This window comes from Dermacentor silvarum, chromosome 10 (genome assembly GCF_013339745.2).
Source record: "Dermacentor silvarum isolate Dsil-2018 chromosome 10, BIME_Dsil_1.4, whole genome shotgun sequence".
NCBI classification, from domain to species: domain Eukaryota; kingdom Metazoa; phylum Arthropoda; class Arachnida; order Ixodida; family Ixodidae; genus Dermacentor; species Dermacentor silvarum.
The window spans coordinates 50,508,305-50,531,165 of NC_051163.1; the positions used below are offsets into that span (position 1 = coordinate 50,508,305).

At 48.6% G+C, this 22,861-nt stretch overlaps 2 protein-coding genes across 2 annotated transcripts; one reads left to right on the forward strand and one right to left on the reverse strand.

Moving 5' to 3' along the window:
- Nucleotides 1-526: 526 nt before the first annotated feature.
- On the forward strand, nt 527-12,967 carry LOC125940780 (TNF receptor-associated factor 6-like). The gene is made up of 2 exons (XM_049657346.1): nt 527-1,368; nt 12,638-12,967. Exons 1-2 carry the CDS (start codon nt 1,127-1,129, stop codon nt 12,900-12,902), a joined length of 507 nt encoding a protein of 168 aa, XP_049513303.1. The 5' UTR covers nt 527-1,126; the 3' UTR covers nt 12,903-12,967.
- Nucleotides 12,968-17,043: 4,076 nt separating this feature from the next.
- Nucleotides 17,044-18,222, reverse strand: LOC119431526 (RING finger protein 151). The gene has a single exon (XM_037699009.2). The coding sequence runs from the start codon at nt 18,220-18,222 to the stop codon at nt 17,044-17,046; it is 1,179 nt and encodes a 392-aa protein (XP_037554937.2).
- Nucleotides 18,223-22,861: the final 4,639 nt, after the last annotated feature.

Sequence of the window (22,861 nt, forward strand, 5' to 3'; positions counted from 1 at the left end):
AGCGATTCGAGCTGTGTTCCACCAATATACATTATCGCCAAGATCGGCCTGTCGTGAACGGTGGATGATGACAAATTGACAATAGAATAGAGCTGAAGGGACTCTTTCATTGTTATGGCGAATCATATCTGAGAATCGCAGAACGATGATCGAGGACATGGCTGGAACTCACCACAGCACGACTGTCAAAAATAGTGCAAACGTGGCGGCGACAAATAGTGACCTAGCCTCCATGAGCCAGTCGGGTTTTACAACTTCTGTTGCAGTCTGGCAAATGATATCCTAACTCTTCACTAAAACCTGACACCCTCTCTATTGGTGTATCTCCTGCTTGTCCACCTACCGATACTCTAAATGGTTGTTGCTTACCTCGACAGCTAACCAATTAATGCTCCCATTCGCCTGAAATCCCAACTGCTGTTTATGCTGGGAAATAACTGCTGCGTGAAAAACACTAGCGGGGCCACGCACATCGAGAGGCACTGCAAAAAAAAAAAAAAAAAAAAAAAAAGGCGCATTTAAGACACTCTTTTATTGCTGGTTTCGGTTTCACTCGCTCACTTTTGCTCGACATTCGATATTTCGCCTAGACACTTTTTGACAAATTTTTTCGACCTAAGATAATTGTAGCATTTTTTTTTTTTTTTTGCTTCAGTCATCTCATTTAGTGACGCGGTTACCAGCGCCCAAAGTTTTGTCGAATAAGCTGTTTGGCCGGTTTGCCCCTTGTTTTCCGACATTATCAGTCACGCACAAGGCTTCGTCTGATAACAGCGTCGCTGTTCTCCGCGTTTCCGTTGGTTCCCGCTAGAGTACACTAGCCTACTGGCCACTTGCCAAAGTTCCCGTGTTGAGTACCGCTGTTTGTTGCACGTGCTTCGGTACCTCCGCTTACCTGGTTGCCTCCGGTATTGTTCATTTTGTACACTCTCTGTACGCTGCGTACACGGTGTTATTCTCGCACGGCGAAAAGGTGAAACGTAGTTTCCCTACAGGTGAACGCGCCGGACGTTGAACTGGATTTCGGGGCCGCTGAGCACGGTGATTGTGTACACATCGGAGTGAACGTTGCCTTGCCTGCTTCCGTGCTTTCTCTATGTGATAAAGGCGCCACGCGCAAGGCAAGATGGACGGCTGCGTCTACACGCTCACCGGGTTCGACGACTTCTTCGAGCTGCGACGCGTCACGTTCGTCAAGCCGATGCCGGCAATCAGGGTATGCGGCGTCTGCGGTCTCCTGCCTTCCCTCACTTTGATGATTCCGTGCGGCCACGTTCTGTGCGAGCTCTGCTTGGCGCAGATCGCCAAGTCCGAGGGCTGCCCCTTTGATCGGAAGACATTCTCGCTCGCCGACGTTCGCTCGATCACGTTCAGTCGTTCCAAGCTCGAGCAGTGCCTTGTGTTCTGCAGCGCGGAAGGTGGCGGCTACGCGTGCGGCTTTCTAGGCCAGCTGTCCGAACTGAGGAGTCACCTGTCCCAGTGCGGTAGCGGCGAGGCGAAGTGCGGGAAGTGCCTTCGACCCGTAGTTCGCAGATTCTCGGTGAACCACTGTCGGCTGTGCCGCGGCGATAACGTTCCTCGGAAGGTGGAGCTGGGGACGATGGACGGACAAGATAAACTGGGAGAACAATGAACTGCGAGGCTTTGTCGATAAGGAGACCATGTACGTCAACGTCGAGTTCGACTAACGCGCTTAGTTTGTCTCAGCTTTATTTTTGTGCGCCCGCCCAACAGGTTTCGTTGGGAGTTATTTGAGCAAGGGCATGGAATGGCCCTTCATTGGAATGTATAGTTTTCGCTTTCTGGACTCATCGAACCTTATTAACGTGCGCGAGACAAATGTGATCTCCGTTACTACGATGTGTCGGGACTCGTATAACCGAGTGTGTTTTAGTATATTCCCAACATTTCTCGTTGCCTTGTGTATATGGGTGTTTTCGAAGTGTACCGAGAACAGGCTTCTTGGAGGTTCAAAGCGAATAAAACGTTGAGAAGGACCGTTTCTGTGTCTACGTTGGCAGCGAAACTCTTTTTCTTTACAGCATGGCAACGCGACATATCAATTTCCCTAGTGCCTCTAATAACGAAACAATCGGAGAGATTATTGTAGTACGACGCACCCTGAAACTTCAAATGTAAAACCAAAATTTGCAATGGTGCATGGTGAGGGACCCTTAAAACAGTGTTGTAATGACATAAAATTCACGCGGGTAGTTAGACTTTCTAACATTCGTAAGTTGATCAAATAATACAATTTATTTCGAAAGACGCGAAATCGCGGTGAGGTGCGCGAAGGAAGCTTGTCTTTAAAAATATGTTACGTAATTACACACCACCATAGGTCGGGAGTGTGGGAGAAAACTCACACTCACCTGCAATCACGCTCACTGGCACTCACTCGCATTCGCACTCACCTCAACTCACACTCACTAGCACGCGCACTCACGCCTTTTAAATAAATGCGAGTGAGTGCCGATCTATATCGCTCACAATTCGTGTATATTAATGACGAAGCTTCAAATTTAGCACCTGTTACATCGGGAGTGCGCCAAGACTGTGCTTTGGGCCCAGTTTTCTTTTATTGCGATAGCAATTATATGGACACTCAAAAGCAGATTTCTGCCGTCGCCGTGAGGTTCCGTATGACGTCAATCGAGATGAAATCGTCGCCGCGCGCCGCCGAACGCTGTATGTGCGAGTGAAAGGGCGCGAGGGACGCGCTCTTTCACGGCGAGTGAACGCACGGCGGAGAACAAACGCGCGTTCTGCGCCGTGCTTCCTTAAGGGCTGCAGAAGTAGGCGTCTCTTTCCTCCTTTACAATCATCATATATGTAGAGCAAACGCGCCTTCTTTCGACGCGCGAGAGGCCGTGGGGGAGGGGGGAATGGAGGCGACGTTTAGCTGCGGCACCAAGTGCCTATTTATATCAGAGGCTCCGGCAACAGTCACCAACGCCGCAGGCATTTTGAGCGAACGCGGGAAAAACGCCGACGGCGTCGACAACAGTTCTGCGCGTTGCCGGTGCTGCTGCATGTCCAAATTTATACAGCTGATAAAGCTAATATCATTACTCCGTATAGCTCTCTACAAATTTGCTATCGCAATTGATGCTTCGCCTTTCAGGTGAAACTGCGACAACTTTTTTTAATACACATAAAAGATTTGCCTTCCCGATTACATGGAAACATCCGTCTGTTCGCTGACTATTGTATTTCGTATCGCGAAGTTAATCGCAGCGATGATCACCTTATACAAAAATTAGCCTAGGTTGCACTGGAGGAGCAGTGCTAAAGAGACAGGGGAGCTGATGGGCACCTAGATATTCCTGGCTTTTGGGCTAGGCGGCGCACTAACAAGTCATCCCCAGCATTTCCGGGAATTTATTGATTATTGATCGCTTATCGATTAGTTATTGATTGGCTATCGCAAGGTATTGGCCACGAAGTTGGGCTAGGCTAAAGCACTACCAAATCATCCCCAGCATTTTCAGGAATTTATTGATTATTGATCGATTAGCTATTGATTGGCTATCGATGACTGACTAAGCTTAAGTAGTCCGAAGTCCCAACCATGCTTAGCTGACTTGGGCAGGCTCAGCTTCGCTAGTTCACAGGTGTATATGGACCCTTTCTGTACTACCGCCAAGATCGGCCCATATTTTTTGTCCGCGACGGACGGACTAACGGCCGGCTTAAACAGCTCCGCTGTTCAAATTCAGTCTTTTCTTGGTGTCAGGAGTGGCAGATGACTCTAAATGCCAAAAAAAAATCTGTAACGCTAACCGTAAGTAGAAAGAAACAGATATCTGATTTTACTTACATTATGAATGACTCACTTCTCACTTGTGTATTTCAGCGCAAATATTTAGGTGTCATTTTAACACACGCTCTCCAATGGGAAAGCCATGTTCCCAAAATAACCTCAAGTGGAAATTAATGTACAGTCTGTTTCACACTTAGGGGAAAACTCGGAGCGCCTTGCAATGCGCTCCGGTTTAAGTGTGAAACAGACTGTACATGCTGAGCACTAAAGCGACTCTTCTTTCTGAGAAGACGCCTTCGTCTTGCGCCCCCAGATGCAAATCCGCTGGCCTGCAAAATGCTTATTCGACCAGTGCTTGAGTACGCCAATAATGTTTGGTTTCCGTACACAAAAGAACTCATTGCAAGAATGGAGGGGGTGCAGAGGAAGGCAATGAGATTATTTTTTAATAAATACGAGTTAACGGATTCATTGGCTGAATTGTTAGAGAGGTTGTTTATTAACACTGCAAGGTAGGCCAAAATTAGCACGACTAAAGTTTTCGTTTCAATTTATTCATGGTGACATAAACATTGACGTATCCGTACTAAGTTCTTCGAATCGTTCTATAGGTCAACACGCCACACGCACTCACGAACAACTAATGAATACCCCTTTAACTGAAATTGCTTTAAATGTTCATATTTACTTAAAACAGTTAGAGAACGGAATGAACTTAGTCCGCCCGTTACTAACGCTTTATCATGGTGGCATAAACAATGACGTATCCGTACTAAGTTCTTCGAATCGTTCTAGGTCAACACGCCAAAAGCACTCAGGAACAACTAACGAATACACCTTTAACTGAAATTGCTTTAAATGTTCATATTTACTTAAAACAGTTAGAGAACGGAACGAACTTAGTCCGCCCGTTACTAACGCTTTATCATGGTGGCATAAACATTGACGTATCCGTACTAAGTTCTTCGAATCAACACGCCAAAAGCACTCACGAACAACTAACGAATACACATTTAACTGAAATTGCTTTAAATGTTCATATTTACTTAAAACAGTTAGAGAACGGAATGAACTTAGTCCGTCCGTTACTAACGCTTTATCATGGTGGCATAAACATTGACGTATCCGTACTAAGTTCTTCGAATCAACACGCCAAAAGCACTCACGAACAACTAACGAATACACCTTTAACTGAAATTGCTTTAAATGTTCATATTTACTTAAAACAGTTAGAGAACGGAATGAACTTAGTCCGCCCGTTACTAACGCTTTATCTACCGCTGCGGGCGAGCGAACGTGGAGAAACAGAGCAACGTAGTGCAGCAAGTACAGTCAACCACAAAAGTTTGCGGACCACGCGAGCGCGTGCCAGACTGCCTATCCGCGCCACCTAGCGGTACGCCACCTAGCGGCGACAGGGGCGCTCTCCCGGATATGAGCCCTCTTGGTACTCGCCTGCCTGTTAATTTTTTATTCCCGTGCATGACATTGTTAGTTCGTTGTGTTGACGCAGAGCGCTGTCTGCGATAAGACCGCCACATATCTGGCTTGATAGCAGTATCGGAGCAATCACTGCAACCTTTGTCGACTGGTGTGCCAGTGGGTAGATAAGTTTCACGAAGCGCTGCGACGATTTTTTTACGCGACGTTTACTGGCGCACTTTGGTTGGCAGCATCTTGGTCCAATGAGTGTTGCTGCTTCTGCGTCTTGAGAGAAAGGGTAGGGAGGTGTTTCACTGTCATCAAAAATAAAGAAAAAGCGGATGCATAGAAAATTTTCTTTCACACATAGGCGCATCTTCGCATCAGTCGCTGAAAACGTAGTAGACTTGCTTCAGGCCACGTGGTGATTGCCTATTTGGAAAGATGCCGCTGCGTGTTCCACTTGACGAAAGAAGGCACATTGTGCGTTTATTTATAGAGGGAATACCTCAGCGCGAAATCTGCCGCCGAACCAACAGGAGCCGGACTGCCGTGAATAGGATTATTCAAGCTTTCCGCGACGATGACAGATTCACAGATATGGAGCGCAGTGGGCGTCCAAGGGCCACGACTGAGGAAGAGGACCGCCTGATTACGGCCGCCATCGTGGCTGATCCTTTTCAAAGTGCAGAGGATATCCGAGAAGCGCTCTCGCTCACGGTATCGTCTGAGACTGTAAGAAGAAGGCTGAGTGAGCTTGGCCTGCAGTCATTCGTAGCAGCACAGAAGCCCTGCCTCTCAGACAGCCAGCTACAAGAACGACTCATGTTCGCTACAGCAATGAAAGATTGGACAACAGAGAAATGGGGCGATGTCATCTTTAGCGACGAGTCAACTTTTTCCACGCGCTGGGACCAACGGAAGCGGGTTTGGCGTCCACTAAACTGCAGGTGTGTTTACAGTGTATTGGCAGTTAATTCACGAAGCTAATTCTGCATCACAACATGTTTCACGTAAAATGAGCTTTTGGACATTACGAGATTTTTCTGTAGTGGTATTATGTTGAAAACATTAACGATTGTTTCATAGTACTACTTACTCTGAAGCTAATTAAAAGCTGCCAGTGGGTCTTTCAGTACTATCTAATGATGTTTGCACGTTTTCTATTGCAACTCCATAACAGCATTATAAAGTTCATACGCAAGAGGAATCACAACATTTTTAGACGCGCCGCTGGAACCCAATTGTATGCTATTTCTTGCAGATATCTGCCTAATTACACACAGTGTTCTATCCAGTGGACGGTGTTCCGTGAGCGTGTGGGGAGCAATCAGCAAAGATGGCCTTGGTCCCCTTGTGCGTCTGGAAGGGCCCTTCACTGCGTCACGGTACTGCGACGTCATCACTAGACACCTCGTTCCGTATGCGCTGGACGGTCCCTTCAGCGACGGCTGCTATTTTTTCAACACGACCGCAGCCCGACCCATAAAGCACGTATCGTCCAGTCATTGCTAGAAGAACATGCTGTTTGCCAGCTTGAGTGGCCTCCATGTGGCGCCGACTTGAATCCCATAGAAAATGTCTGGGGCATGTTGAAGAAACGGCTGTCCACACGAGCCAACCGCGGCCGCACGGCCGATACGCTGTGGCAAGCGATCGCACAAGAATGGGAAAGCCTGCGCGGTCGACCGGAGATTACTGAATCTTTGTACGAGTCGATGCCCACACGCATCAATAAGGTGCTAGAAAACGGCGGACATTTCACTAACTACTAGATCATTGAGAGACCTATGTTTCATGACACTTCTGTAAATGTCTTGTGAATAAATTCATCCCCTTCAGACACGAATTATGATGCACTGTCTGCAAATGCGTCAAATGCGCATGGCATCATTTCAAGACGCTCACTATTACATTCCAAGAAAGAAGACGAAGCAATGTGCTGTTTTGTGCGAGTTTCAGTAAAAAAATTAATTAGCGTATAACTCATTATCTAATTATTCTGAAATCCGTCAGCTTCAATGCTTGCATAAAAAGAATCAACTATTAGGCCCGAAACGCATGCACACTTGCTTTTTCGGTTGTATTCGTGTCGACCGGAGAAAAAAAAAAATACTCTTGACGTTGGTCTTGGAACGCGGCACGTCGAACGATTGTCTAACATGGTAGTGTCTCCAGCAAAGTGATCATCTGCAGCAATACGCAGGACAATGAAGTTAACTGACCGCTAGTTGTCCCATCAGGAAGCGGACACGAATGTGCACACTGAGTTTTAAGTCATTTGAAGAAACACGTGGCGTGGGACGCGCCTCCGAAGTTCGAGTCCCCAAACGAGGACGCCGTGTCGCAAAGGGTTATAAAAAGAGTCATCGCACCCGATTATTTCTTATTTTTCTAAATGTAACCACTATAGCAGCGCGGTGGTTCGGGCTTTGCGCAGCAAAACCTGGGCGCAGGCGATCAAATCCCGGCCGCTACTGTCACTTAGCGATGGGGGAGGAACGGAAAAATTCTGCCTACTGACTAAGCATCTGTGTCCCATGGCTGCCTCACCGCTCACTCACGCACTCACGAAAAAAAAAAAAAAAAAAAAAAAAAAACAGCGTGGCTACGCGAAAATAGAACTGATAACAGCCGAAGAATACGCTGTCTGATTACTTGTACTGATATTCTGCTCTCAAAATATAAGCAAGTAGCCCTGGCTACTTGCTTATATCTACCTAGAGTTAGGTAGAAAATATTTGCGCACAGTGCGAAAATAGACAGGCCATAGATTTAAGGAGGGATGCGTCTTCAACGTAGCGCTGCTGTCGATCGCTGGTGACGTAGCGGAAGTGTCGCGAAGAGGCTCTTGGCCACGCGCTCGCGTGGTCCGCAAACTTTTGTGGTTGACTGTACAAAAGTTAGAAGCTGAGTGCTTATCTCTCTTTCCGGGGTTTTGTCTTCACAGCACTGAGTCTGGAACAATGTCAATGCGTCTTTATGCTTTTAAGCACGCATTGATATTATTTGCGTACTCGCGCGTGGCGCGCCGTGCATTCTTTGTGTATTTGAATTTACTATAAAGAAAAAAAAAAAAGCTATTGCGCGGCGTAGCGCACGCGCATAAGTAGAAAAACGCGCCGAGCACAGGCAAAGAAATAATAATAAATAAAAAAAAAACCTGTGCGCGCGACATGTGAGGGGCGGGGGGCGGCGGAGCGGGTGGCGAGCCGGCCACGTTGGTATAATAATAAAAACATACAGAAAAAGCAGCTGCTCTGCCTCTTTCCATGACGACGTAAACCATGTGCGCCGCCATTTTAATAAAGGATGGCCCGCCTGTAAGGGCCGTAACTTAAGGGAGCCTTGGCGTTAGCGTCGAAAAGAGCGGCTGCATTAACTCAAACAATGGGAGCGATGCGGAGATACGCGCCGCGGTCTGGAACACGAGACACGGCTCTAGTCCACTCGGGAACACAGGCGCAAGATCGGACCATAAATGGGCAGACTCTCATGCGCGCTCCTGCAAGCTCCCGGCGCCGACCTGTCGCGTCGGCAGACGGGGAGAAGGAGTGAGGGGCCGAAGGAAGAGTAGGCGCCGTTGGTACACACACGCACGCACACACACAGCTCGCGTGACTTCAACAGTCGTGTCTCGCCGACTCGTCGGCGCCTCCCTAAAGCCGAGGGGCCTTGCGCCTCACTGCCCTTTGCGGCCGTCTGCAAAGGTCTTCCCATGCGCTTTGCGCTCGCGCTATCGGTTACCACACAAGCTAAGCGTAACATTAGCAATGGTGGAAATGAATGTACATGCTGAGCAGTTTCTGTGAACAATTTTTCTTCTTAAAAACCTGTATCGGGATTTTGGTTGAATAATCTGATCGCATAATCGCGCATCCTGTTGTATTTTTTCGCGGCCGAAGCCTAGGCCGGGGCTGAGGCCCGCCCCGAATTAACTTCGCAGGACTCTCAATAAAGTTGAATCAATTCTATTTTTTTACTCATACCAAGCTTATTGCTACTAATAATTTAATGTATTCTGCTAGTGTTTTAGTGACTTCCATGTATAAATTACTTGACTGTGATTCTTTTGTATTTATATGTATGCCCTCCCTGCAACGATCTCGAGATCGGCAGTATTCATAAAAAAACTAAAAAATGAAGGCTATGCGACTTCAGTTCGCCTGCTTGAGCACCTTTCAGGCTTTAACCCGCTCTCTTTTCGCTGCAGGAAAGGAAACACTTTCCACCCTTGGCCCGCCTAACAACGAGAAGGATTCTGCGGAAGAGCCATTCGCACAATAAATTCCGAGAACACGACAAAACTATAAACTACAGCAATGCAGTACGCGCAAGTTTGGCAGGGCTGGAGAAAGCGACGTGGCTTCAAAACACTTCCGACTGGCAGCAGACAGCCAGCACAACGCGACAAAAAAAAAGAAAAAAAAAAAAGCGCATGTATTCGCTGAAATGCACTAAAATCACTTGCTTCTCGCAGATCAACAGCGCTCTCTCATTGTTTCTAAAGTATTACACAATATAAAATATTGTTACGTGTAACTGATGCCCACGGCTATTTACACTTTATTTACAGGGAAGATAACGGAGGCCAAAATGGCGACGCTATGGCAAGCGGGAACCCGTCGTCTTCCTTCTCCTCAGTGTAACCACACTGTGGCGGCGGCTGTTCCGTATCATCACCCCCGGCAGTAGAAGCACCGTCCCGGTGCTTAAGCCATACACATCCGCGGTGAAAGGTGTGTGGTATGGCTTAAGTCTCGCAACGTGAACGATATCACTTGCAGCTGACGATGATGCTGAGAGGTTGGCGGGGATGATGTCATACGTGACATCGGTCACTTGTCGCACCACACGGTATGGGTAGGGTGGCTAGTATGGGCCAGTGTAGCGTGCTGCGCGAAAGCAGCTTTTCGGCAAGGCCCGCACGGCGGATGGGTGACCAGAGAAGCACCAGAGAACCCGGAGAAAAGTGGACGTCGCGATGGTGGCAATCATATAGAGGCGTCTCTGATGCTCCTGTGAGGCCTCGAGATGCGTGCGGGCGAGCTGGCGCGCGTGGTCGGCGAGTGCGATCGCGTCGCGGGCGCATTCAGTGACTGAACCTGCGGGCGAGGGCAGCAAAGTGTCCAAGGACAACGCGGGTTCTCAGCCATATACGAGGTAGAATGGTGAATAGCCGGCGGCGTCGTGACGCGATGAATTATACGCGAACGTCAACATATGGTAAATCAAGGTCGGCCACAACGTACTTCGACAGCATGTCGGTGATGGTCCGGTTGAGGCGCTCCGTGAGGCCGTTGGTCTGTGGGGGGTAGGACGTGCTGAACTTGTGCTTTGTCGAGCAGGAACGGAGGATGTCCTCGACGACCGCCGAGAGGAAGCTACGGCCACGGTCAGTAAGTAATTGGCGCGGAGCACCGCGCACTAAAATGATGTCGTAGAGAAGAAAGTCAGTGTAGAAAAACCAATGCAGAAAGTGCAGAAAAAAATCCAGCAGTGACAAGCAGTCGTATCGCTTGGTGATGCGAAGAAGGCTACGGTAATCCGGGGGAACGTGTCAGGCTGCTCCCACAACGTCGGACACGACTCGCTCAACGAACTCAGGAAGTCAGCCGATACATATTCGCTAAGAGGTTACAACTTCAGCCTCGACTGCGAGTTCTCTACTAACGAGGACGATATTAGAGTGCGTCTATTTTTGCGCGACTGTGCACGAATGGGACGAAGGGGCCTTTCGAGAAGAAGCTGGCCTTAATCATCATGCACCCCAGAAATACGGCAAAATACGTGCGTTTGCTGATATTGCCGAATGATCACAGGCAGGCGAAGAAAGCTCACGGCCGCGCTTGCAACTGCACTAACTCGGCGGAGAAAAAGATCTGGAAGGACATTGAACTATAAGGGTATGTCGTAAGAGACGTCAGATGTCTCAACAACTCATCTGTCATGACAGAAGTCACTTATGTCAATTCATAGTTTGATACAACATTCCCTACTTTGATCTCTTTGATGTCTCCAGGACTCTCCAGGGCCGGGGTGATGCGATGATGCTATGCCAGTGCTCTTCATTTTCGCGCTGTCAGTGTGATTCGAGCTTCGTTCCACCTATACACATTATCGCCATGATCGGCCTGTCGCGAACGCTGGATGATGACAATGGAATATATTGAAATTGAAGGAATTCGTTCAATGTTACGGTACCCCATTTCTGAGAATCTCAGAGCGATGATTAAGGACATGGCTGGGCCTCACCACAGAACGACTGTCAAAGATAATGCAAACGTGGCGGCGACCTAGCCTCCTTAGGCCATATCTATTGCAGTCTGGCAAATGCTATCTTCACTCTTCACTAAAACCTGACACCCGCTCTATTATTCTATACCCTGCTTTCCCCCCTACCAATACTCTAAATGTTTCTTGCTTACCTCGACCGCTAACAAATTAATGCCCCCATTCGCTTGAAATCCCAGGCGCTGTTTATGCTGGGCTAGTAACAGCTACGTGAAAAACATTAGCGGGGACGCACGCATCGAGAGGCACTGCGAAAAAAAAAAAAAAAAAAAAAAAACGTAGTCGCGTTCAACACACTCTTTCCTTGGCAGTTTCGGTTTCGCTCGCTCACTCTTGCTCGACGCTCGGTATTTCGCATAGACACTTTTTGACAGAGGCATTCGACAAGTATTTCAGACAAGTACTCAGACAATAGTGGCATTTTTTGTTTGTCATTTCATGTAGTGACGCGGTTACCAGCGCCAGAAGTTTTGTCGAATAAGCTGTTTGGCCGGTTTACACTTCGTTTTTCGACATTATCAGTCACGGACGAGGCTTCGTCTGATAACAGCGTCGCTGTTCTCCGCGTTTCCGTTGGTTCCCGCTAGAGTACACTAGCCTACTGGCTATTAGTTGCCAAAGTTCCCGCAGTTGCCGTGTTGAGTACCGCTCATCGTTACACGTGCTTCGGTAACCCCCGCTGACCTGGTTGCCTCCGGTATTGTTCACTTTGTGCATTGTCTCTTTGCTGCGTATACGGTGGTAATCTCGTACGGCTATAAAGGTGAAACGTAGCTTCCCTACGGGTGAACGCTTCGGACGTTGAACTGATTTTCGGGGCCGCTGAGCACGGTGATTGTGTACACATCGGAGTGAGCGTTGTCCTGCCTGCTTCCGTGCTTTCTCTGCGTTATAAAGGCGCCACGCGCAAGGCAAGATGGCCGGCCGCGTCTACACGCTCACCGGGTTCGACGACTTCTTCGAGCTGCGAGAAGTCTGGTTCGCCGAGCCGGTGCCGGCATTCAGGGTATGCGCCCTCTGCGGCTTCCTGCCTTCCCTCACCGTGAGGATTCCGTGCGGCCACGTTCTGTGCGACGTCTGCTTGGCGCAGAGCGCCGAGTACGAGATCTGCCCTTTCGACGGGGAGACATTCTCGCTCGCCGACGTTCGCTCGATCAGCTTCAGTCGTTCCGAGCTCGAGCAGTACCGCGTGTTCTGCTGCGCGGGAGGTGGCGGCTCCGCGTGCGGCTTTCTGGGCCAGCTGTCCGAGCTGAGGAGTCACCTGACCCAGTGCGGTAACGGCCAGGCCAAGTGCGCCAAGTGCCTTCAACCCATAGTTCGCGGACTCTCCGTGTACCACTGTCAGAGATGCCCGGGCGATAACGTTCCTCCGAAGGTGGAGCTGGGGACGATGGACGGACAAGATAAACTGGGAGAACAATGAACTGCGAGGCTTTGTCGACAAGGAGACCCTGTATGTCAACGTGGAGTTCCGACTAACGCGCTTAGTTTGTCTTTGGTGTATTTTTGTGCGCCCGCTCAACAGGTTTGTTGGGAGTTATTTGAGCAAGGGGCATGGAATGGCCCTTCATTGGAATGTATAGTTTTCGCTTTCTGGACTCATCGAACCTTAGTAACGTGCGCGAGACAGATGTGATCTCCGTTACTATGATGTGTCGGACTCGTATAACCGAGTGTGTTTTAGTATGTTGCCAGCATTTCTCTTCGCCTTGTGTATATGGGTGTTTTCGAAGTGTACCGAGAACAGGCTTCTTGGAGGTTGAAAGCGAATAAAACGTTTCTGTGTCTACGTTGGCAGCGAAACTCTTTTCTTTACGGCATGGCAACGCGACATATCAATTTCCCCTAGTGCCTCTAATAACGAAGCAATCTGAGAAACGGTGGTACCCGTCGTACCCTACAACTTCAAATGTAAAACCAAATTTGCAATGGTGCATGGTGAGGGACCCTTAAAACAGTGTTGTAATGACATAAAATGCACGCGGGTACTTGGAATTTCGACATTCGTAAGTTGATCAAATGCAACAATTTATTCCGAAAGACACGCGTAATCGCCGGGGGAGGGGTGGGGGGGGGGGGGGGCAGGGGGGTGCGCGAAGGAAGCTTGTCCTTAAAAATAATTTAACGTAATTACACTCCACTCGCTTAGTTCGTTAGCGCATAGATGCTCTAACGCAGGAGACTAATGCCAACTCGAAAAACCAATGTATTAGTAGCTCATGTCCCTATCAATACAAGACACTGCTTTTTGCTCGCCGTTGTGGGCTGTCAGCAAAGTCGCTGTACCTTCCGCAGTGTTGTAGCGTATATAAGTAGGGACAACACCGTACGTATGAAACGGAGCACGGAATAGACGAAGCTACTCGTGAGAGCGTGAGATGTAAATCCGCAAATTCAGCCTTGACGACGCCGTTCCTCTCTCTACGGACATTGCGTTTTGCGGTGCGCTTTAAAATGCAGCGTATCTGTCGCTGGGGTGTAATCACGTAGAGATCACTCAATGCAGCAGAAGTTTACGCTAAGACCATTTGAAAGTAAAGTACAGTGTGTGTTGAACTCAACGATGCTCACAACCGGGCTATATTTGGACACTTGTCAAAGAGTGCCGACGGCCAGCTGTGATAACGTTTTGCGGGAATGAAAAACAGTATAGCAATAAGCGTTATTAAGGGTGGGCGAATATTCCAAGTTTCGAATACGAATAGTTAATTCTAAGTATTCGATTCTTATTCGAAACTGGGGTACAATTCGGTATTTTCGAATATTGGAAACTAACGAAATATTTCGCAACAAGCTGCATGTGTGAGTATCTTCATTGTAGCCACTGCGTAAAAGGGGACGAGGACACAAGCAGGAAACTGTGAGGAAATTTTGTCCCCGCAAATAGTGAGTGAGTGAAACAACTTTATTCAGACCAGCGGATTGAGGCCTGGGCTATAGGCCGCTCCAGGGGCGGTAGAGAGACCCTGTTCCACAAATAGCCGTCCAATTCTTTTTATACTCCGTTTCATACATCAGGTCCAACGCTGTGGAAGCTACGCAAGAAGTACGGCCAATAAAGTGTATCACTCCGTGCGTTCCCTCTATGCTTAGCTTCGCTACTGTAGTAGCTGCGCGCCAGCGGCTTTTCCTCGTGGGAGCTTGCACGTGAAGCTTCCGCGGCGGGCTGCAAATAAAGAAATAAGAAAAAGCAATTTGATCTGAAACAACGTGTTAGCAGACGTATAAGTACATGGTTTGTTTCTGAGGGTAAATTCATTTTTTCGGTCAGCACTGAGCGTGTATAAAGAATATAATTACAAAGATTGGTCAACAAACACCGAACTACTTCTAAGTGCGAATGCAGCCACTGCAATAAGTATTTCTAGCCTCTACAGCGAGCACCCGATGTATGAAACGGGAGTGTAGGTGCGAAACACCTTATGGCCCTCACGGGTTGTCGGCGTCTCCTGTCGTCGTCTGCGTCACGGTAGGGAAGCGGCCCGCGCTCGGCGCTCGTCGTCGTCTTCCACAGCTGGCTGCGTTGCCGCTCATTATTCCAGCGCAGAATTTCAGTCGTCGTAATGGGGAGGCCGCGTTTACAGGGTTACGAGCCGTTGCTTAAGGCAGTAAGAGCCTATCAGCTTTGCATCACTGCATGCTTCGCACCTCCCCAGGTTTCACGTGAGTGGAGCTGCATTTCGCTCGATGGGTCATTTGACACTTACGCATAAAATTTAATTCACCGCTCAAACCGAAGCTACAACTTAACTCGTGCTAACTGTAATAACTAATAAAAACTAAAACAGTAAGAAAGGCGTCCACAATGTCCAGTTTTTATGGATGGATCGCTTTGGATATTACTGCTTTACGGGGCAAGAAGGCTATACTTAAGCACAAAGCTTATATGTATCATGGTGAAACCGCAGCAGTGACGCCATCGTCATACAGGAGGCTAACGTAGACACAACGCAGTGATTTGAAGTTTGCTAGACTTCAAATGAAATGCGTGGTAGCGATGCCGGTGGCTGACGCAAATGTTTTGTAACATTGGCGTTTAGATGTTTCGGGGTTGCATTCGGTTGACCGTACACAAGCATACGCTTTTGTGTTTTAGTTCCCACGCCAGGCGATCAAATAGTGAGAAAATTTACCAATTCACGCTGGCAATTCACAACGGTTTTCTCCGTCGAGCGAAAACCGATACGTGCAGCCAAAAAAGTTGGAAACACATACACACACTGCGGCTGATGCACGTCGCATGTTTGCGCAGTCAATAGAAATTTCCGCCTAATCTAGTTACTGCGGCACCGAAAGGCTACACAGTGGCTCTTCGACGACCTTGCATGAACTGGCATCACGTAAATTTCCGGGAGAACAAGCCAAAACACCTCCGCACATGGAGGTAAAAAAAAAACCTCCATGGTTCCGCAGCACGCGAAGGCTGGCTGGATGCTATGAGCGTCCCCTTTGAAATGGGGTGGTAGGTTGCGCCACCACGCGCCTGTTATTATTTTGCCCAATGTCTCACATTAAAAAAATAATAATAAAAATAAAAAAATACCTTCAAGCAGCGCCACGCCGGCACACCCCCCGCCCTTTCCTTCTCGCCCGATGAAACGGCATATTGCTACACTATATTATTCTATGCTATTCAATCAACAAGGTTGCTCCATTGGTTGCTCGTACCAGGTCTTACGTTCTTGCCTAAATTATTCCTCACACTTTTGAGAATGGCAGCTCAGAAAGGAATGCGATGAAACATAACATCCACAGCGCATGCCTTCCATCTTGAATGTTGTTTACTAAAAGTGCAAGACAATACCAGTTATGTCATGTTACTTTCACGGCTCTTAACGGGCGGCGTAGTGGCGTCTGTGCGATGTCATTAGAGGCCCTACGCGGCGTGTTCAAACTTTTTAAGGGCGGCAGAAATTTTATCGCACCCTCGTATAGTCATAACACTGTACGAGAACTTCAGGAACAACGCTAAACGTTGCCATCGCGGTGAGTGCTGCATTCTCACTGCCAATTTTTTCTAGTGACAATTTGTGATCTTGTTTAAAACTGATTATTTCTCCCTTATGCTTAGCTGCCTTTTCTGCGCTCAACAGTGCATGCGTGGTAAATCATCATCAGCCTGTATTCATGCCCACTGCAGGACGAAGGCCTTTCCCTGTGATCTCTAATTACTCGTCTGCCGTGATAATTATTTCGAAATAAATATTGCTGCCGTAAATATATGCATTGCAATATTCGATAACTATTCGTATTCGACATGTTGATATTCGTCCACCTCCATAGTTATTACGGTCAACGAGTTTGGCAGAAATGAAGGACCACATGACCGAACTAATATCGTTTTATTGAGTTTCAACCATGATCAAGCGCAACTGCGCTCGCCTTCGAGATACACAACGGTGCATACAAGGTAAAATGCGTAATGTCTGAACGTGAGAAAACGTTGCACGACACTGGTCTGGTGGCTCTACGAAATCACGGACACGACCTGTCTCAACGTTCACAGCTCTTGCTTCAGCTGGTGCGAAGTGCAATTAGAAAAGGTACAAGGCTGGGGGACTATGCTAACACGTGTCCGCAAACTCGACGTTGACATAGAGGGCCTCCTTCTCGACATACCCCTGTAGTTCTAAGTCCTTCCACTTCATTGGATCCGTCCAACGGCCCCAGTTCCAAGCGTCGGCTTGAGGTTTCTTCACCATGTTGTGATCGTCCATGGTTACCGGCAAACGGACGTCCTTTGCCGCATTCCTGGGGTGCATGATTACTAGGGTCACCTTCTTTTTGAAAGGCCACTCCACGTAACTATCCCATTCACCGCTCCGCAAAAAAAGAATAAAACGCACGTTCACCTCGTTCTCGTCTTTGGAAAACTCGCAGTCGAGCTTGAAGGTGTAACCTCCTAGCGAATACGTATCGGTTGATTTCCTGAGTTGCTTTTTTTTCTCGTCGAGGGAGTCTAGTCTGGCGTAAACGTTGCCGAACTTGCACGTGGTGATCAGAACGCCGGCCCTGGAAGCAGCGCGGTACGGTCCCTGAATTACCGTCGCCGGCTTCGCTGAAGCAAGCGAGGACTGTTGGCCACTGCTGGCTATTTTCTGCACTTCAAGCAACTGATGTTCGAGACTGCCCATCTTTTTTGCCAAAACGTTGGTGAAGCAGCTGAACACGGCTTCCAGGTCGACGCCCTTGCTCAGCATCAGCTGCCGCGGAGTTTCGACGTCCATCTTGGCAGCATCTCCGAGTTGCTTGTCGGCAGCTTCGGCATTCGCCGCAACCAGCGCACCGGTCACGGTGTTAGAAGCACCGGCGCAACTCCGATAGTGACCCACCGCGCGGCTGCGAAGCACGGGTCGCTGGCACTTGCGGCACTTGGTCTCTCCGCCACCGCATCGAGGCAGGTGATCTCTGAGCTCGGACAATTTGCCGGAGAAGCCGCACACCCGGGAGTCCGCCCCACACACAATGCGGTGTTCCTCGAGGTAGCTTAGCTGGTTGGTCATCGAGCGAACGTCGGAGTCGGCGAACTTCTCCCCGTCGAAGGGGCAGCAGTCTTCTGGCGCGATCTGGGCCTTGCACGACTCGCAGAAGACGTGGCCGCACGGCAGCTGCACGGTGCGGCAAGGCAGCTGGACGCAGACGCCGCAGAGGCGGGCGGCCGGCATCGGCTCGGCGAACGAGACGCGACGCATCTCGAGGAACTCGCCGAACCCGGTCAGCGTGTACGTCCATCCGTCCGTCATGGCTGTGAAACGGAAATCAAGCGGCAGTTTTCACTCCGGCCGGCAACACGTTGAGCGAATCGAAAGCTTCGTAACAAAGCACAACGCAATGGCCGACTGTCCGACGGAAATTGGCGCGAAAGCAGCGAGCAGGCGTGCAAAACGTTCGTATTCGCCGAGCGGTGAGAGCGGACTGCCGGCAGCTCCGCGGCTCGGGCAGCTGGCTAAATACCGGAGTACCAATCGTGACACTGTCAGGTTCTGCCATTTTGTTTTATTCCGCCATGTTTTTGTTATGAGCCAATCAGAGAAGGCGTAGCCGCTCTGTGAGCAAATCATCGGTGACTATAAGAGAAATTTTACAGCGTTGCAGAGTTTGAAATTGTCCGATTCAGGAAGGCTTCCAAGATTCGCTGGCGCAAAGTAACGTGGGCGCTGCCCGATCTCGTAGGCCGTGAAATGAGGGTAATAGCGCGATTTATTTCAAGTGATGGTTGATAATGATGCCTAATGACATTCTTTTTGAAGCGGGGTGGTGACAAATATTCAGTTTGCCTTATGCATAACCAGCTTGAGCTAGAGTGTACTAGAAATATTAGAATAGTGGCCAAAGGTACAGTCTCCGCGCGAGCGTCCTGCGGTAACCAGCCGCGGCGGGGCGCTGCTGTGCCTCTACTTGTAACTGCTTACGCTATACTTGCACTGTGACACTCTCCGCCCCGTTTCAAAGGGGATTTAAATTGATTAACATCATCATCGTAATGCTCGTTAAACATGTGGAGGTAAGAGTTAAGGCCCGTTTATAGTTCGACGTTATCGGCGCGCGGGCGAGCGTCGTTTGCGGTCAGTCACGCTAGAGTGACCTAGAATATGGGAGAGTGTCCAAAGCGCCGGCTCCGGCGAGGGCCTTTTTCTGTGAACTGCCGCGCCGCGCCGCTGCTGCTCCGGACCCGTGGGCTTTTCGCGCTCGCGAAGCGCGCGGGAAGCGAGGGTCGTCTGCTACGCGCTATAGTTTTTTGCGTTCATTTTCCCCGCAAAGCACTTAAACTGTATTTAACTTCAACAGTGTGGCGCTGCATGGAGCTTACCCATATGTGAGCGTTTTTTTTTGTGCTTGGGCAGCAAGATAATGCAAAAACTAACGTATCAAACTCATTAGCGCGGCCTAGCTCCGGTGCTAGAGTTCGGGAACGGTATTACGGTAACTGTGCGTGCGTAGAAACGCGCTAAATGAGTCCGCGCAAGGACAGAACGTAAAAAAAGATGGGCACGTGGGCAATAGCACCATGCTTGCAAGAATAAGAGTAACGAAAAAAGTAAATTACTCGCGAAGTCAAGTGAAATACCTACGTGCATGCAGTGACCGCTTCGCTCACCACTACGCGCTTTTCACTCACGGTCGGTAGTAGTTTAGAGCCATATGCATATGTATTTATTCATGAATTTTTTAGCCTCGACAATACTTTATCATGAACAGAGCGCAGTGAGAAGGTGTAACGGAAACAAGAGAAGGAGCCGAGACGGCCCTAACGCCGCAATATTGTTGGCCAATTTCGCTTCAGGGGATAGCGCGGTACACGAACAATTCTTGCTGTACGCTATCTCTTCAATACAAACTTCGCGCACGTTGTACCTTAAGGTTCAGCGTGAGCGAAGATGGTTTCAAATTCAGACATTCGAAAAAAAAGTCATCCCAGCCAATAGGTAAACAAACATAAAAAAGGTAAACAAATATATATTTTTCGACATTGAAATGAATAGATAGCTACTACTGGCCTAGCTATTTACTCATTTCTTATGCAAAAGTTATTGCAGCAATAGCCTTGTTTTATTAATCCGTGAATCCTCTCTGAAATTACCAACGTATAACTTCTCATGATATAATAGTTATTGCTTAACGTGTGATTTTTTACATAAACTAACAAGCATTCATGGCGCGTGATGATGTTTGTGCTTGCATTATATTGAGTGGAACATCTTCTTGAAAATTACAATCTTTTATGCACTACAAATATCGCTATTGATTATACATATCCCTAAAATAGTTACATTCAATCAGTAAAACATGAAAAGTTTATGTTCTGGTGATTAGTTGCCTCTTTCATTACGTAACTACAAGTACGTAATTATTCATCGTAAGTATGTGCGCTGTGTACGAACCAGCGAGCGTGCGCAATAAATATTCCTAAAGTTACTTTCACGTTAAAATTCGCTTAGTGTTTGCGCTCTTGCAACAAGAAGACGAAAGACGAGTGCACATCCGTAAAGCATCACGTTCATTTTCTGACGTTCGCTCGTAATTATGAAATGAGGCGTACGTACACAATGTTGCACTGTTAGCATTTAATTTATTTTGGTTTGTCTTGTTTTTGGCCGCGTATATATTTAGCGTACCCTTTGCCGTGCTATAGCTTAGTGGCTTTGGTAGGTTGTACTGCTAAACTCGAAGACGCGGGTTCGATTCCCGGCCACGGCGGCTTACATTTCTATGGAGGCGAAATGCATAAAACACCCGTGTACATAGATTTAGGTGCACGTTCAAGAAACCCAGGCGGTCGAAATTACCGGAGCCCTCCAATACGTACGGCGTTTCTCATAGCCATATTGTGATTTTTGGATATAAAACCCCAGAAATTATCATTACTATTATTACCCTTTACATGTGCTCTCAGTTCTTCATGATATATGAGCAAGTTCGACACACTGAGGTCGAGATTGGCATTCAACATGGTCTTATCGTCACACCCGCACCATCAAAGGGATTTCTGCCCGAAAAATGCGGGTTTGCACCACACGTGATATTGTTTTCATTAATCGCGACGTGAATGCAAGTGTGTCAAGTTACTAATGCCATGACCCATCAGTCATCTTATTCACACATTTGTGCCTTTCCACGCTATACTTTGGAATATATACCAAGTGAACGAGACGCGAGAGTTACGCGGTTTGTATTTATTTTTGGTACCGCGGCCCCACCGAAGGACGCATTACGCTTCCCAAGAGCCTGTAAAGGATTTCGCCTTAATAAAGAAACAGCAAAGCGCGTGAGGCAGTCTTATAAAACAAATCGAATGCATGAAATAAAAGAAAGGGAACCAAAGGGTGTAAAAGCGTTAGCATGAGCTAGCCATTTTTCCATGTTCTCCTGGTTGTCATCGCGATATCCAGCTTATTTTCTTCTGCAGCACGTTCAGGTTGCTCATTCCACGCATAACTAAATGAAGTGAGCGCGCGGAATGCGTTACTCAAACAGCCGCGTAACGCGGACCAAACGAGCGAGAAGTAAATACCCGTATGCACAGCCGGCAAACGCGTTCTCTGTGCGGTGAGTCAAAGTGGTATTACCTTGCGGTGACGTGGTACTTAATATATCCCAAATTATTGCGATGTTGGCTAATAGCAAACAAAATATCAGGCTCGTAGCAGACGCCCGCCGCCTTGGCGCGGCTTCCGCAGCGGAGAAAGCCCACGGGTCCGGTACAGCAGCGCCGCGGCGCGGGAGTTCACACAAAAAGGTCCTCGCTCCTCCCATGCATTCGCGCGGCGCTTTGGACACTCTCCCATATTCTAGGTCACTCTAGTCACGCTTCGCCGGTTGCGCTGCGTCAACCGGAATGTAGTGAACGGCAAGCAGCGCGCGTCTGCTACGCGATTGTCTCGATTTCGCTCAGTGGCCGTGAAGAAGAGTGGAGATTTCTGCGCTTCGGGTGCAGGTGAACTTTGCTCTTTCGTTGGCTGAAGGAGCGCGTCGCTACTGTTGCGTTTACATCTTGGAAGTGGTGTGATGTTTCGTCAGTACACAGGAGGGGACGAACTGTGGATGCGTGTACACGCGCTAGAAAGACCTGACAGAGTACTTGTAACGTTGCGCGCAAAAGACACGTGCCTTTTACGCGCAATCCACCGTGGTGTCTTAACAACACTGAATTCATACCGACTAGCTTAAAGTTCAGTGCCTCTATACAGGAAAAGGCGTATCGCGCGGTCTCTTCACGCCAGCGTGCATTGCAGCTTTGCCCAGCTTTACCCGAGTATTCAGCAATCCTGAACTACCACAGAGGGAGTCGCTTGCGATATCCCCCACCCCATCGAATACTTAAGACGGAGGATGCCGCTGCCTGGCGTAGGCTCCAGACAGGCACTTACACGAACCTACACATATTACATCGCATGCACCCCACATCCCACAGGGACGAATGCCCGTGGTGTGGGGCCACACCAACCCTATACCACATTACGCGGGAGTGCACGCTACACAACATAGAACACCATGACACGAACACCACGAGGGAGCAATGGGAGGCACTGCTGTCCAGCTCGGCCCTCGACGACCAGCTCAAGCTGATCCAGAGAGCAGAGAAGATGGCAAGAGCCAGCGGAGCCCTGGACTAGGGGCCCCGACCATTAGCGATGCCCCATTGGGGCAAGACAAAACTATCTTTGGATTAAAGTTTATCTATCTATCTTGCCCTGCTTTGCCTCTCTCTCTCTCTCTCTTTTTGAAACATAGGACGCGTTTCACGCCTGCTGCTCTTGTCTGCGGTGCAGGTTACCGGAACACTGTGAGAGGCCGTTGTCGTAGTCATCCAGCGCTGGACATGGACTAAGTTGAGGCGATGGCTCCTAGATGTCGCGGCGCGACGCAGCCTTGCAAGCGCCG